The sequence below is a fragment of the Acartia tonsa genome, chromosome 5, assembly GCF_053477335.1.
Source record: "Acartia tonsa isolate MP-2025a chromosome 5, ASM5347733v1, whole genome shotgun sequence".
Lineage (NCBI taxonomy): Eukaryota > Metazoa > Arthropoda > Copepoda > Calanoida > Acartiidae > Acartia > Acartia tonsa.
This window is the reverse complement of record NC_137264.1, coordinates 31,769,726-31,783,126: the sequence shown is the minus strand read 5'-3', so window position 1 is coordinate 31,783,126 and position 13,401 is coordinate 31,769,726. Positions and strand designations below refer to the sequence as shown.

The following is a 13,401-nucleotide window of genomic DNA, read 5'->3' as shown; positions in this document are numbered from 1 at the left end:
GAGCTGAATGAGTGATTGCGTTTTTCTCTTTTTATCGACAGACGCACTTGGATATATTATTTTCATAATGAATGATATGTATTTCGCATTTTAATGTCAGTTTATGTGTAAATTTGGTAAGCTACATTATTGAGTAGCGTTGTTAAGTTTGGATGGAAGAATTTTGTAATGAAAGCAAAAGTGGGGTAGAGGATAAGGGATGGGGTAGAAACCAGTTACAATAAATCCAAGAACTCTTGTCAGTGGATCAAATTCGACCCCCCCCCCCTTCTCCCTTGAAATGACAGGGAAAGGGAGAAGGGAGGTGGTGGTAAGGGGAATGAATGATTAGGCGGGGCGAAGACCTTGTATTCTTCATTTTTTGAATTAAAAACCCGTCTCAGGGGGTCAAAAAAACCTCCTGAACTCTTTGAAAGAGGGGGGAGGGGAGTGTGGACAGAAAAAAAATTTAGTTTACCCTTTCCTCTCTTGGACCGTCCCTGCAATTTTGCAATGTGCTTAATTATTTAAAATAAAAAAAAAGACTAATTACAAAGTTTCATACATTAGAGAAATTATATTATTATTTTTCAAAAGTACTTAGATTGTGAAATTCATAATTATAAATACATTTCTTGCAACTATTCTTAATAAGTTGTGTAAATTTTAAGATGTACAAATCTTAAATTGTGATAAAATTAATTGTAATGTTTTAAACAATGTTGTTTTAAATGTTAAATATTTTAATGTTAAACATTGTATTTTAAATATATGAATAATGAAAAATTAGTTTTTTTATTGTTGTTGTGTGGCTATTCTTTAAAATAATTGTTTGTTAACTATTAGATTTTGATACAATTTGCTTTGAAAACTAAAATTCTTTTTGTAAGATACACCTGTAAAGTTTTTCGGTGCTATGTATTCTTTATTCTTTATTTATTTAAGAATTGATTTTAATCGTATTTACAATCAAGAAATTTGGTTAATGATTCTGGATAATCAGTGAAATATCCGTCAATATTCTGGTTGTACAGCTCATCTAACTCCTCATACGGGTCCTGGATTATCAATTTTAATCAATTTGTCAAGAATTGGGAAAGATAGGAAAGCAAAAGTATTTATCTGACATCAAGGACCCCCCTCCCCCTTTCTTTTTAAAGAAGCGATGCATCCCTACAATTTATTTGATCCAAAAACAAAACAAATAAAAATTTAATTAAATTTTTTAAATAGACTTTTTATGTATAATTATCTGATTATTTCCCTTCCAGGACGACTGACAATGTAAACTATATTGAAAAATTTGGCCTGTAAAAAAATGTTAGTTTGATAAAGTAGCATTGGGTTGAGATGGATCAATAGCTTTTCAACCAAGGACATCCAAGCTTTCATTTTTTTGTTGAGGAGGGGAGGTACAAAATATTAACTGGGAGAGAGAAATGAAGAATTACCCCAAAAAACTGTTACCCCGGGGGTAAAATTTACATGGGGACAGACAGACCTAAGTCTTCTTTGTCTTATAGATATATGCTCAGCTATTTTTATATACCTGATTATACGTAACATGAAGGTCGTCGTTCCTTATGGTGTACACATGAACCTGGTACCCGTAGGAATGTAACAGATCAACTAAACCAGAAGGCTCTAAAACAGTGAATGTTATATCCATGAGTATCTAAGCGATAACATTTTAACTGTTGTTATGAATAATTGCACATTGGGGTGTAAATTATGCTTGTACTATGTACACACCATTTACGAAACAATTTAGAACATATTGACTAAATTATTTTCTTTTACTTTATAATATTAGATTCTACAAACTTTAAATACCGAAAGTTTGACATTAACATTTATTTTTATTTTAAAGAAATGACTAAAAAACCTACTTAGGACCTATGTTGGACCTGAAATGGTGTGCTCAATCGATTCAGTTTTTAACGATAACCTAACGGAAATAAAAAATTTCACTACTTTATTTGAGTACTAGTGGCTTCGCCCCTAGCCTCTAGGGGCTTTGCCCCAAGAGGTATAATTACATCTTCTATTACTTACCCAGCAGAACGAAACACAAATTTTCGCACCTACCCAGCAGGAAAACATTTTGCAAAATTTTCGCAAAATTCGTAAAATTCGTAAATTTCGTAAATTTCGTAAAATTCGTAAATTTCGTAAAATTCGTAAAATTCGTAAAATTCGTAAAAATTCGTAAAATTTGTAAAAAAAAAAAAATAAAAAAAAAATGGGGGGGGGGATTTTTTTGTTTTTGGGGGGGTTGGGGGTGTCCCACCCCCCAAGAAAATAGCTTAAAACCACCGCAGGACCAATAGGTATATACCCTGAAGAGAAGAATCCAATTGGTTCAGTGGTTACCGAGATCTTAAGCTTCAGACAGACGGACAGACGGACGGACAGACATCAAGCTACTTTGTATTATAGATTTATATTATTTTAATTCCTTATTTTTTCTCTCTCATTCCTTTCATTATATGTTTAACGGAACTAATTAAATCTGTTATTCCTTCAAAGAAAATATTTTACTTATTTTCTTCATAATAACAAGTAAAATTATAGCCATAGATAAATAATGGTAAACTGACAAACGTCCTACTGTGACAAACCTCCTAAACGTCAAACGTCCTAATGCGATATCTCTTAGGTAAAACCTCCAAATTTTTTTTTAAAAACTCAATCTTCCAAATTTGTTTTTAAAAAGATCTAAAATAAGAGGTTTATATGTTTTTTTTTTAATTAAAAAAAATTAAAGGTCTATTTTTGTAATGCACGGTTGTATCGGATCGAAACCATTCCGTTTGATAGCCAACACAGACTTTGAGAAAACTGTCGGACAGATTTTTAAAAGAAGGTGTATCAACTTTTTCACTTTTTATTTAAGATAGCTAGCCGGTTCTTTTAGTAAGTAGTAGATGTAAAATTTTTCATAGAATTCAGATATGCAATCGTTTTTTTTGTAGACCTCTTATTTTTTAAGTAATTTAAGTTTTTTTAAAAAATAATTAAGTCGGTTTTAAGGTACTAAAACGCAACAAAATAAAAGAAGAAAATGGCCAGTATGAACAAAAATAGTAAGATCTTTAATTTGACACCTTACTTTTAAAATTATGTTGAGTAATTATTGAAAAAATCAATTTTTTTAACCTCGGTTTAATCAAAACTTTGAAGTAAAATATAATCTCCCACAGGCATAAAAAATATGGGTTCATATATAACTTTAGAATCAGAAAAATATTATGAATCCATTGTAAGCTAAATTGAAAAAGTTTTATAAAACTATAATAAAAAATATAAGTTTATTTTAAGAATCATAATTTTCGGCTTTAAAGGGTTGAACAACTTGAAAACTTGAAACTTGAAATAAACCTAAATAAATATACATACAATGTAACAGATATTTTTTAAACACAAGAAACAATAAAGCATTTTTAACTGCATTGTTTTGAAGTTTATAAACAGATTGAAGCATATTTGTTCATAATTTTTTGTTTTTTACATGTTATGTAAGTATCACTATTTTCATTGTAGTATCTATTGTATATATTCTATGAACATTATCCTTTTTTTTTGTCAATTCTATTGGTTGAGGTTTTGAGGTTAAGCTTCCCGATTAGTCAATTTTTGAGACTTGTGATTGGCTAGTTTAATAGTTACAATTAAGTGTTACCTGTAAAAAATAATATGTTAGGCCATTTTTATTATTTTTATTTTTTTACTTTTTTCAATTTTGCTTACAATGAATTCGTAATATTTTTCTGATTCTAAAGGTATATATGAACCCATATTTTTTATGCCTGTGGGAGATTATATTTTACTTCAAAGTTTTGATCAAACCAAAGTTAAAAAAATTGATTTCTTCAATAATTACTCAACAGAATTTTAAAAGTAAGGTGTCAAATTAAAGATCTTACTATTTTTGTTCATACTGGCCATTTTCTCCTTTTATTTTGTTGCGTTTTAGTACCTTAAAACCGACTTAATTATTTTTTTTAAAAATTTAAATTACTTAAAAAATAAGAGGTCTACAAAAAAAACGATTGCATATTAGGGTGGGTCGATTTTGGAATTTCACATTAGTAGACATTTGCAAGGGTTTCTGGGCCAATATAAAACCCTGTAATCTTGAAAGAGGTTTTTTAATCCAAAAACAACGGGCGCGCGGGGGGTATAAAATTTGCCCGCCCCCTTATAAAACCAAAAATTGAAATTCCTTCAAACACAGGCATGTTGCATATCAAAATGACCGCATTGAAATGCTGATTACAGATCTGAAATTTGTTTTGAAAAATATTGATTCAGTCTGAAATGATTTTCAAATAACCTACTAAAATGAACAATTTTGACAAAATCAGCTGTTTTTAGGTACTTAATGAGATCTTATTCAAACTAGGAGCAATATTTTTCAAAACGGTTTTCAGATTCGTAATCAGTACGGTCATTTTGATATGCAACATGCCTGTGTTTGAAGGAATTTAAATTTTTGGTTTTATAAGGGGGTGGGTACTATTTATACCCCCCGCGCGCCGTCAGCCATAAGAGCCAAGTCACTTTTGAAACTTGAATGGGGCTTATCATACATATATATGACTTCCACAACTTATGATAACAGTAAAATCTAAAAAAAGGGTGAAATGGGCCCACCCTATTGCATATCTGAATTCTATAAAAATTTTTACATCTACTACTTACCTAAAGAGCCGGCTAGCTATCTTAAATAAAAAGTGAAAAAGTTGATACGCCTTCTTTAGCCTATAGTTAAAGTTATTTAAAAACTAAATTTCAGTTAAAAAATAATTTCCCTGTGTTTTATCGCCATTTTGAATTTTATATTGTTAAATATTTTTACAATTAGAGGATTTTGTCCTTAAAATTGGAAGATTTTTTAATTTCATAATTTTAAAACTTTTTAGGACGTTTTACTAAAGAGATGTCGCTTTAGGACGTTTGTCCCTTTAGGAGGTTTGTCGCATTAGGATGTTTGTCGCATTATGAGGGTTAGGACGTGTGTCGCAGTAGGAGGTTTGTCGGTGTACCTCAATAATTTGTGGTTTTTTTAAATCAACATTAAAGGGACTGTGAACGAGAATTTTTCTCATCTTAATATAAAATCTTAACATAATCTCATTCATAATATCTCACAGATAGAGCAAAACGCGCTTTTGTTTGCTTAAAAAACGGCTTTTTCCGCCGATTTTTATAAGGTACGGGGAAAGGAAGAAATTTTCCGTATTATATAAAATGTGCATTAAATTGCTTTTTTCTCTCATTATAGCTAAAATTAAACTTTTTCACATAGTTCTTGACTTTTCCTAACCGTTAAGCTATCTGTAGATGTAAATTATTCATTAAAATATGAACCAGGCACAGAGAAATTGATGAAATAAGTCATGTTCTTTTTGGAAATTCAAATCAGCCATTAAAATTACATAACAAAATTGACACCACAATTCTACTGTGACACATATATTAACTCTTTTCTAGGTTCGGAATAGGTTAGTCTAGTATTTACACTCTTCCCTTTTTTCATTACTTCCCCTCCATTATTTTGAAGCAGAAAATATAAACAGCTGATTGGAAAATTACATAAATTTAAATAAACATCACGTTTGTTTATGAAAGATTTTCAATGTAGGCAAAACTAGTAATATAGTAGAACGTTCAACGTACATAGTTATTATATTAATTGCGCCGTGATTTTTACGTCTATGCCATTCCCGAGGTTTTAATTGGCACAAATTTAGGCATTCAAATTTACTTAATATCATGTGGGGTAAAATTTTATGCATATCCAACTGGTTTTTATCCAGATGAATTTCAGTTGGACGTGGTTTTTATATTGTTAGTACACTAATGCTACCAGCGCCGACGATGGGTTACATAATACATATTACATAATTTTCAGACAAAATGCAGAAATTACTCGGATATGTTGACTATTTCAGCTTCTTCGCTAGTTAAGCTTTAAGTAAGGAATAGTTTTTTCTTTCATCGTATTATAAACCGCTTTCCGCGGATATAGAATGTACAATTATAATATTAAAACCAGTTTTTTTGCCCCGAGGTGCCGAAGGCACCGACTAAAAAATTGTTTTAATCTTATGGTTGTACATTTTTATATTCGTAGAAAGCTGGATATAATTGATGCTAGACATAGTTTTCTCGTATGGATGAGAACCGGTTCCTATCCGCCGGATTCGAATAAATATGAGAAATAATATTATTTTGTTAACTGCTCTAGGGATGGCGGCCGCGGGGGAGGGGGGGGGGGGGGGGTAAAGCAACCATCTTGTAATCAATGTGTAAATGGCACTTAGAATTCGAATTTCGATCTGAAATTTTGCATGAGTAGTCCTTGTTAGGTCTATTTTCCCTAAATTGAACAAAAAGTTGGAAAAGTAACAACTGACGGCTGGCAGCTTAGCCGTTTAGCAATTTTTGGCTATTTTCAAGGCAAATTTATCACGAAACCTATCTCCATATAATACTCTTTGCCGCTCCAAAACGTTTTCAAACGGTTAGGGCCGGTAGTTGCTGGTACTTGAAATCTAAAAATAGTTGTTTTGTATCATTTCACATGATTTAACGTAAAAATATGTTTCAAAAAGTTGATTCCTATGTAATTTATGACAGATTTGCCCCAAAAATAGCCAAAAAACGGCTGAACGGCAGGGCCGTTAGCCGTTACTTTTTCAACTTTTTGTTCAATTTAAGGAAAATTACCTACCAAGGATTACTCATGCAGAATTTCAGATAGAAATTCGAATTCTATGTGCCATTTATACATTGATTACGAGATGGCTGCATAACCCCCCCCCCCTTAAATAACACTAAAAGATAGGGCATTTGACGAGTTCTTAATACTTATTTTTTTTTAATCATGGAAAGAAAATGAAGTTTCGGGTTTCGTCGTATATTCATAGTAGCCGTCCTCTTATTTCTAGCCCCAGCGGGGCATATTTTCTAACCCTGTGGGACAATCATTATCACATATTTAACCTAACCTAAAATAACCTTTCAAAAGCTATTGTGAAAATACGATGAAACTTCGTTTTCTTTCCATGATCCATTTTTTGAGGGGGGGAAGAGATTACCTCCTTTCCTATCCCCTATTTCAGCAACTTTAATGATGGGGGCGTTCTCCTCCCCCCCCCCCCCACCCTTACCTCACGTGATTGATTAATTTAAGAAATACTTTTGTTTTAAAAAAAAACTCTTTAAGGGCTGGGGAGGGGGGGGGATAGGGACTCATTAGGGAGTAAGTAAAGAAATTCATCCTTTAACCATCAATTAAATTTTCTAAATATTTAGAACTGTGAATAGAAGGTGCCAGGCAAGAATTATAATTGTTTCCCCGAAATTTGCTTCATGGCAGCTTCGTAACTCTTACAGGTAATTTTGTTTTAACAGAGAGAATTAAATAGGGATGATCTTCGAGTAACACATTTTATTGGCTGGTAAGAAAATTGAAAATTAGTTAGGTTATATGCTGTTTAAACTGACATTATCTAACTATAAGTTTGGCTCAAAATGTTTTTTATCTTACTCAAAATGGAGATTTTAATCAGTTCTGTTGTTAGTAAAAGGAAGATCGAAAAAATTGTTGTCTGTGTGTTCAGCAAAGAATCTTGCTAACCAATGAACCAATATGGTTCTTCTTTATAGTGGAGCTTTTGTATCAAAGTTCCATTGAAGGTAAATAACTATTTTGAGAGAGGGCACTTCCACCCTTACAAGTGAAACATAATAAACGACCTCACCCAACCTAAATATTTTTATGAAAAAAAGTATGGCTTCGAAACCAAATAATCTCCACTAGATTAGAAATTATGTATAGCAACGTATTATTATAGACAATTTTCCACAAATATTACAATAAAAATCATAAGATTACTTTTAGTATTATTAACTCAACAAAACTAACTAAGTTTTTATTTTAATATCGACGGAAAACTATATATAATACGATGCAGTAAATAAATATTCTTTTTTAAATTTTGGACTTCTCCTTTCCTTCCTCAAATGCACTTAGAGGCCTCTAGATGAAAAAAATATTCAAATCAATAATTTTTTTTGTTTAAATGCTGATTTCTTGGGACTTCCCCTTATCCTAATCAAATAATTGTTTTTGCATTTTATTTTTTACTAGCGGCTTTGCCCCTAGCCTATAGGGGCTTTGCCCCAAGAGGTATAATTACATCTTTTATTACCTAGAGAGCCCCCACTCCACCACTATTTTAAATAATTAAAAGAAAAAATTGGTGGGGGGATTTTTTGTTTTGGGGGGTTAGGGGTGTCCCACTTCCTAAGAAAATAGCCTAAAACCACCCCAGGACCAGTAGGTATATTCCCTGAAGAGTAGAATCCGATCGATTAAGTAGTTATGGAGATCTTAAGGGACAGACAGACAGACGGACGGACAGACATCATTCTACTTTGTATTATAGATATTGAGTTCTAAACTTTTATTAGACTTTTACACGACCATGGCTCAACAAGCAGCGCATCCGCCCGTCGTACGGAAGGTGATAGGTTCGAATCTCTGCCCGACACCGCGACATGACAAGATGCTAAAAATGTTTCCTACTGCTACTATGTCAGATGCACAACATTAATAGTTAGAGTAGGGGGATTGCCTTGGCCCAAAAACAGCAAAGCCTATTACCATGCACAGTTAGGTTGTGCAATCAAAGGGTTTTGTCTGATGTATGTTACTAAACCTAATATCCTTGGGTGTTAGTATTAGGGTTGGGCCGGATATCCGGCCATTTTCAATATCCGGCCAGATACCGGATATTGAAACTATCCGGCCGGATATCCGGCTCTATAATTTTTTATACTTTACACCAAAAATCTCTGCTTTTTAAAATCTTAAATGGCTATAATGTTCTTATTATTGAAGCTAGAAGAACATTTTTTCTGAATAAGTTTAACTTTATGTAAATTTATATAAGATTTCTGAAGAAATTTTTTTTACTACTTTAATATCTGGTAATTTGGCCGGTTATCCGGCCGAATATCCGGTAATTTGGCGGGATAACCGGATATTTGCCGGATATCCGGCCGGTTACCGGATATCCGGCATTTGAAATCAGCCAAATATCCGGTATCCGGCCAAAAAAGTATCCGGCCCAACCCTAGTTAGTATTGCATCCCATTAACGGAGATGATACTCTGGATTCTCTAAATGATCACTTATACATCGAAGGATAATCCCGCCCTTACGAAGTAAGTAGTAGACATATAAGTAGCTTCACTAGAGGGGTGGATAATTATTTCTAAGGGCGATTTCTCTAAGGATGGTTGTAGTAAAAAAGTTATCTAAGCAAGATTCTTCAGTACATAGACACAGACATACAGCCTGTTACTTTTTTAATGGAATTTACATAAACATGACAAAAATATTTTCTTTGAATCAAAACTATCGGCAGTTAACCATTTTTTTTTTTGGGGGGGGGGGGTTTGGGGGGAGGCGATTTTTGGCGGGAGTGGCGGTCACCGATATTCTTAAAAGTAACTTTGTCCCTACAGAAGCTTTAATCCGAAATTAGCTCACTCAAGCTATAAGGGTTCTCGAGTAAAATATAAACTACAGATACAAAAATGTTCTTTATTAATTTTTATTTTATTTTTCAGGTGTTAAAGAAATTCGTCGAGAATGCAAGAAAACCTGAATATCAAATAAACAAAGATTTCTTGATCTGTTTGTATTTTTAAAAATGTGAATGTATTAACTAGTTCTAGTTAAATTTTAAATATAAACATTCTCAAAGGATAGACTTTTTTAATAGCGAAGCTTTTCTATAATTAGGGTTGGTCCGCACGTCCATCCCGAACGGATAACTTTTTTGTTAATTTAGACATGTTAGAATTCCTATCGATTTCAAACTTTGCATTGTGATTCCTGTAGTAGTCAGGTACGATTTTGAAAGCGTAGCAACTCTATAATTATTATCAGAATGTCTGTAGGTCTATTTTAAACATGTTGATTTTTTTACTTATTTAATAACAATTTTTTATCTGTTTTAATTATCCGATTGATCTGATTTTTTTTGTATAGTGATTCCTGGTATAACAAAGTACAATATTATAAGCTAAGCAACTCTATAATCAAGTCGTAAAAATGTAAGTATGTCCACAAACATTATCCTGTATCAAGCAGTTATTCAACAAATTTACTTACAATTTTACATTTCTATTCTGAATATCCAGTTCTGACACTATACAGGTGTTAATTTCCATTTGTCCTACCGTTTCAGTGCTTCGCTTTTATGGATGTTGTCATCCTTGTTTTCATAATATTTACTAGTACAAGGGTTAGCTTTTTAGTAGCGATGCTACTATAAACTATAATAAAAAAATATGTCAGAGGAAAATTAAAAATGGAGATTAAAATTTGGCTAGAATTGTTTTTCTCAGCTTCTATTAAATATCAGGGACAGATAGAAATGTGTTTTGGTTAGTTGTTAAAAGCGAAGCTTTTTCTTTTTTAGGGTCAGTTCGCCCGTCCGTCTGTAATGGTTAGCTCGTTAATTTAAACAGGTTATAATTGTCCTATCGATTTCAAACTTTGCAGGATGATTCTTAAAACAGTCAGATAAAACTTTGAAAGCACATCAACTCTAATCGTTGCCAGAAAAAACCGTAGGTCCATTTGAAACGTGCTGATTTTTTACTTTTTTGATAACAAATTTTTCAAAGTTAAAATTATATAATTTTAAAATACTGATTTCTATTACAACAAAGTACAATGATAAAAGCGAATCATAACAATTACTTACATTTTAGTTATACTTATGCATGAATATAATGCTTATTCAGTTCTGACACTGTTATTGTGTTATTGATGGTCTGTTCTACATTTCAGAGCTTCACCTTATAGATTTTATCATCCTTGTTTATATATTAACCTAGAGGTCATTTTAGGGTGCAAGGTTGCTTTATATTGATACTAGCGGCTACGCCCCTAAAAGCTTCTAGGGGCACTTAAGGTAAAAGGGGGAAAAGTCGACCTCATCCCATTTAAAATTTAAGTTTCAAAAGAGTAAAAAAATATTTTTATTTTGGGGGGGGGGGTAGGAAAAACTTCCGAAGAATAGTTTAAAACCTTCCCAGGACCTATAAGAAGCTTCACTGTAAAGGAGAACAATATCGGTTCAGCGGTTAGCAAGATCCTTCGGGACAGACAAAAAACGCTTACTACTTTATATAAAAGGATTAAACTTGTTTAGACCTTAAGTTTTAGAATATTTTCCAAGCTTTTATAATAAATAAGAGCTCATTTCGTTAATTTTAACATGATAGAATTACTCTATTAATTTCAAATTATGAGTCCTAAAATAGTAAGGTACGATTTAAAAAGCGTAGCAACTCGAAATTCGTCACCTGAATGTATGTACGTCCATTAAAACATATTAATTATTAACCTTTTTTGACAAAACTTATGTATGTCACAAGAAGGTATAATGTTATAAGCGAAGCATCTCTATAAATAAGTCCTAAAAATGTAAGTATGTCCTTTACTTAAGCAATTTTTAAACAATTTTTTGGTGGCGGCGGAAAACACCAGTAGATGGCAGAAGCGGTACTGCCGCCATTTTCTATTCAAATATTTTTTACTGACTATACTAACCTAAAAACTCAAAAGATTTTGTTTCTATATCTTTAAAAGCACAGGAGAAGCACTGAATTTAAGATATTCCTTGATAACAGAGAATTTGAAAAAAATAACATGGTCTCATATGTTTCCAAATTGCCTAATTCGGCGAGAAATGCAATAACAAATTTTTTAACGACGGCAGAAGATGGCAGTGAACGGCATTTTTTTAAGTTAGATACCAAAACTTGGGGTAATTGGAGACACAACCAAAAAGATTTTACCCAATTATCTCTAAAACTAAGGGAGTAGCACCCAAAATAAAATTGCTGGTATGTTGTGGCACGAGTCACTAATTCTACCCCCCCTCCCTCAACTTAAAATTTTGATTAGACATTAATTATTTATATTCTGTTCTGACACTCTGTTAATGTTAATCCTACCAATTCAGAGCTTGGCTTTTATGGATGTTGTCATCCTTGTTTCATTTCAAACGGGCGCTAGTTTTCATAAAAACTAGGTAGTCATTTTAGTTACTTTTTTTTACCTTTTTGAAGCATTTTGTGGTTACGTGTCGGGTTATTATTAGTATTTGATTTTATTTGTAGCGAAGCTACTCTATAATTCTCTGTTAGTCAGTCCATATTGCTATGGGGTATTTGTGTTCATCTTGGCTGCTACTGGAGATAGACAGGTGACATTTTCAGTAAAGATTCCAATGGCACAAGTTTTGTCATGCTCATAAAGATGTTATTACATTTTTTATTTTTTTACTTTGCTACTTATAGATGGTGTCATCCTTATTTTCAACATCTAATAATTTCGAAGTTAGATATGTTAAATCTTATCTAACAAATTAAACTCGATGGATTTATAGAATGTATGGATCAAGAAATTCTTTTCTAAAATATACTTTATTAATAGATATAAATAAATTGATGTATATTATTAATAGTCGCTTCGCCCCTAGCCTCTAGGGGGCTTTGCCCCAAGAGATTTGATCAAACCAATTTTACGTAATTTAGATTTTAAAAATTAAATCTAAAAATAAAATTTTCTTTGTGGGGGGGGAGGGAAGTCGACCTTACTATTTTAATTTTAGTTTTAAAAAGAAATTTTTTTTTATTTTGGGGGGAGGGGTATTTTTAACTTTTTGGGGGGGTTGGGGGTGTCCCACCTCCCAAGAAAATAGTTTTAAACCTTACCAGGACCTATAAGACGTTACCCTGTAAAGGAGAACCCGATCGGTTCAGCGGTTAGCGAGTTCCTTCGCTACAAACAGACAAACGAACAAACAGACAGACTTCGTTCTACTTTGTATTATACAGTTAGGGAGTTGAATCCATTTTTATAGAAGCAGAAATATAATCTATGATTATGGTTTGGACCCTCTAAAACTGTAATCTACCCTTCCACTTTCCCCTCTCTTGGTAAAGATATCTTCAACGCCGATACAATTTTTGAAATATAAGATTCCACTTTTGTCTCTCTTGTTGAAGATATCTTCACCAAGAGAGGCAAAAGTGGAATCTTAAATTTCAAAAATCGTATCGGCGTTGAGGATATCTTTACCAAGAGAGGGGAAAGTAGAATCTTACATTTCAAAAATCGTATCGGCGTTGAAGATATCTTCACCAAGAGAAGGGAAAGTAGAATCTTACATTTCAAAAATCGTATCGACGTTGAAGATATCTTCACCAAGAGAGGGGAAAGTGGAAAGGTAGATTACAGTTTTAGAGGGTCCAAACCATAATCATAGATTATATTTCTGCTTCTATAAAAATGGATTCAACTCCCTAACTGTTATAGACTAC

General features: G+C 32.5%; 1 protein-coding gene and 1 long non-coding RNA gene across 2 annotated transcripts in view; one reads left to right on the top strand and one right to left on the bottom strand.

The window, feature by feature from the left end:
• Positions 1-883: 883 nt before the first annotated feature.
• The window catches only part of LOC145319287 (uncharacterized), a 28,166-nt gene continuing 15,648 nt past the window's right edge, over positions 884-13,401 (bottom strand). The window contains exons 6-7 of the mRNA XM_080161330.1: positions 1,529-1,623; positions 884-1,037 (exon numbers count right to left, since the gene is read on the bottom strand). Of these exons, the coding sequence (XP_080017456.1) occupies positions 933-1,037; positions 1,529-1,623 (200 nt within the window). The 3' untranslated portion in view covers positions 884-932. The remainder of the gene's footprint in view (positions 1,038-1,528; positions 1,624-13,401) is intronic.
• LOC145319288 (uncharacterized) lies at positions 5,877-9,764 on the top strand. Its single transcript, XR_013879801.1, has 3 exons — positions 5,877-5,959; positions 7,303-7,383; positions 9,628-9,764. It is a non-coding gene; the product is annotated as an uncharacterized LOC145319288 (long non-coding RNA).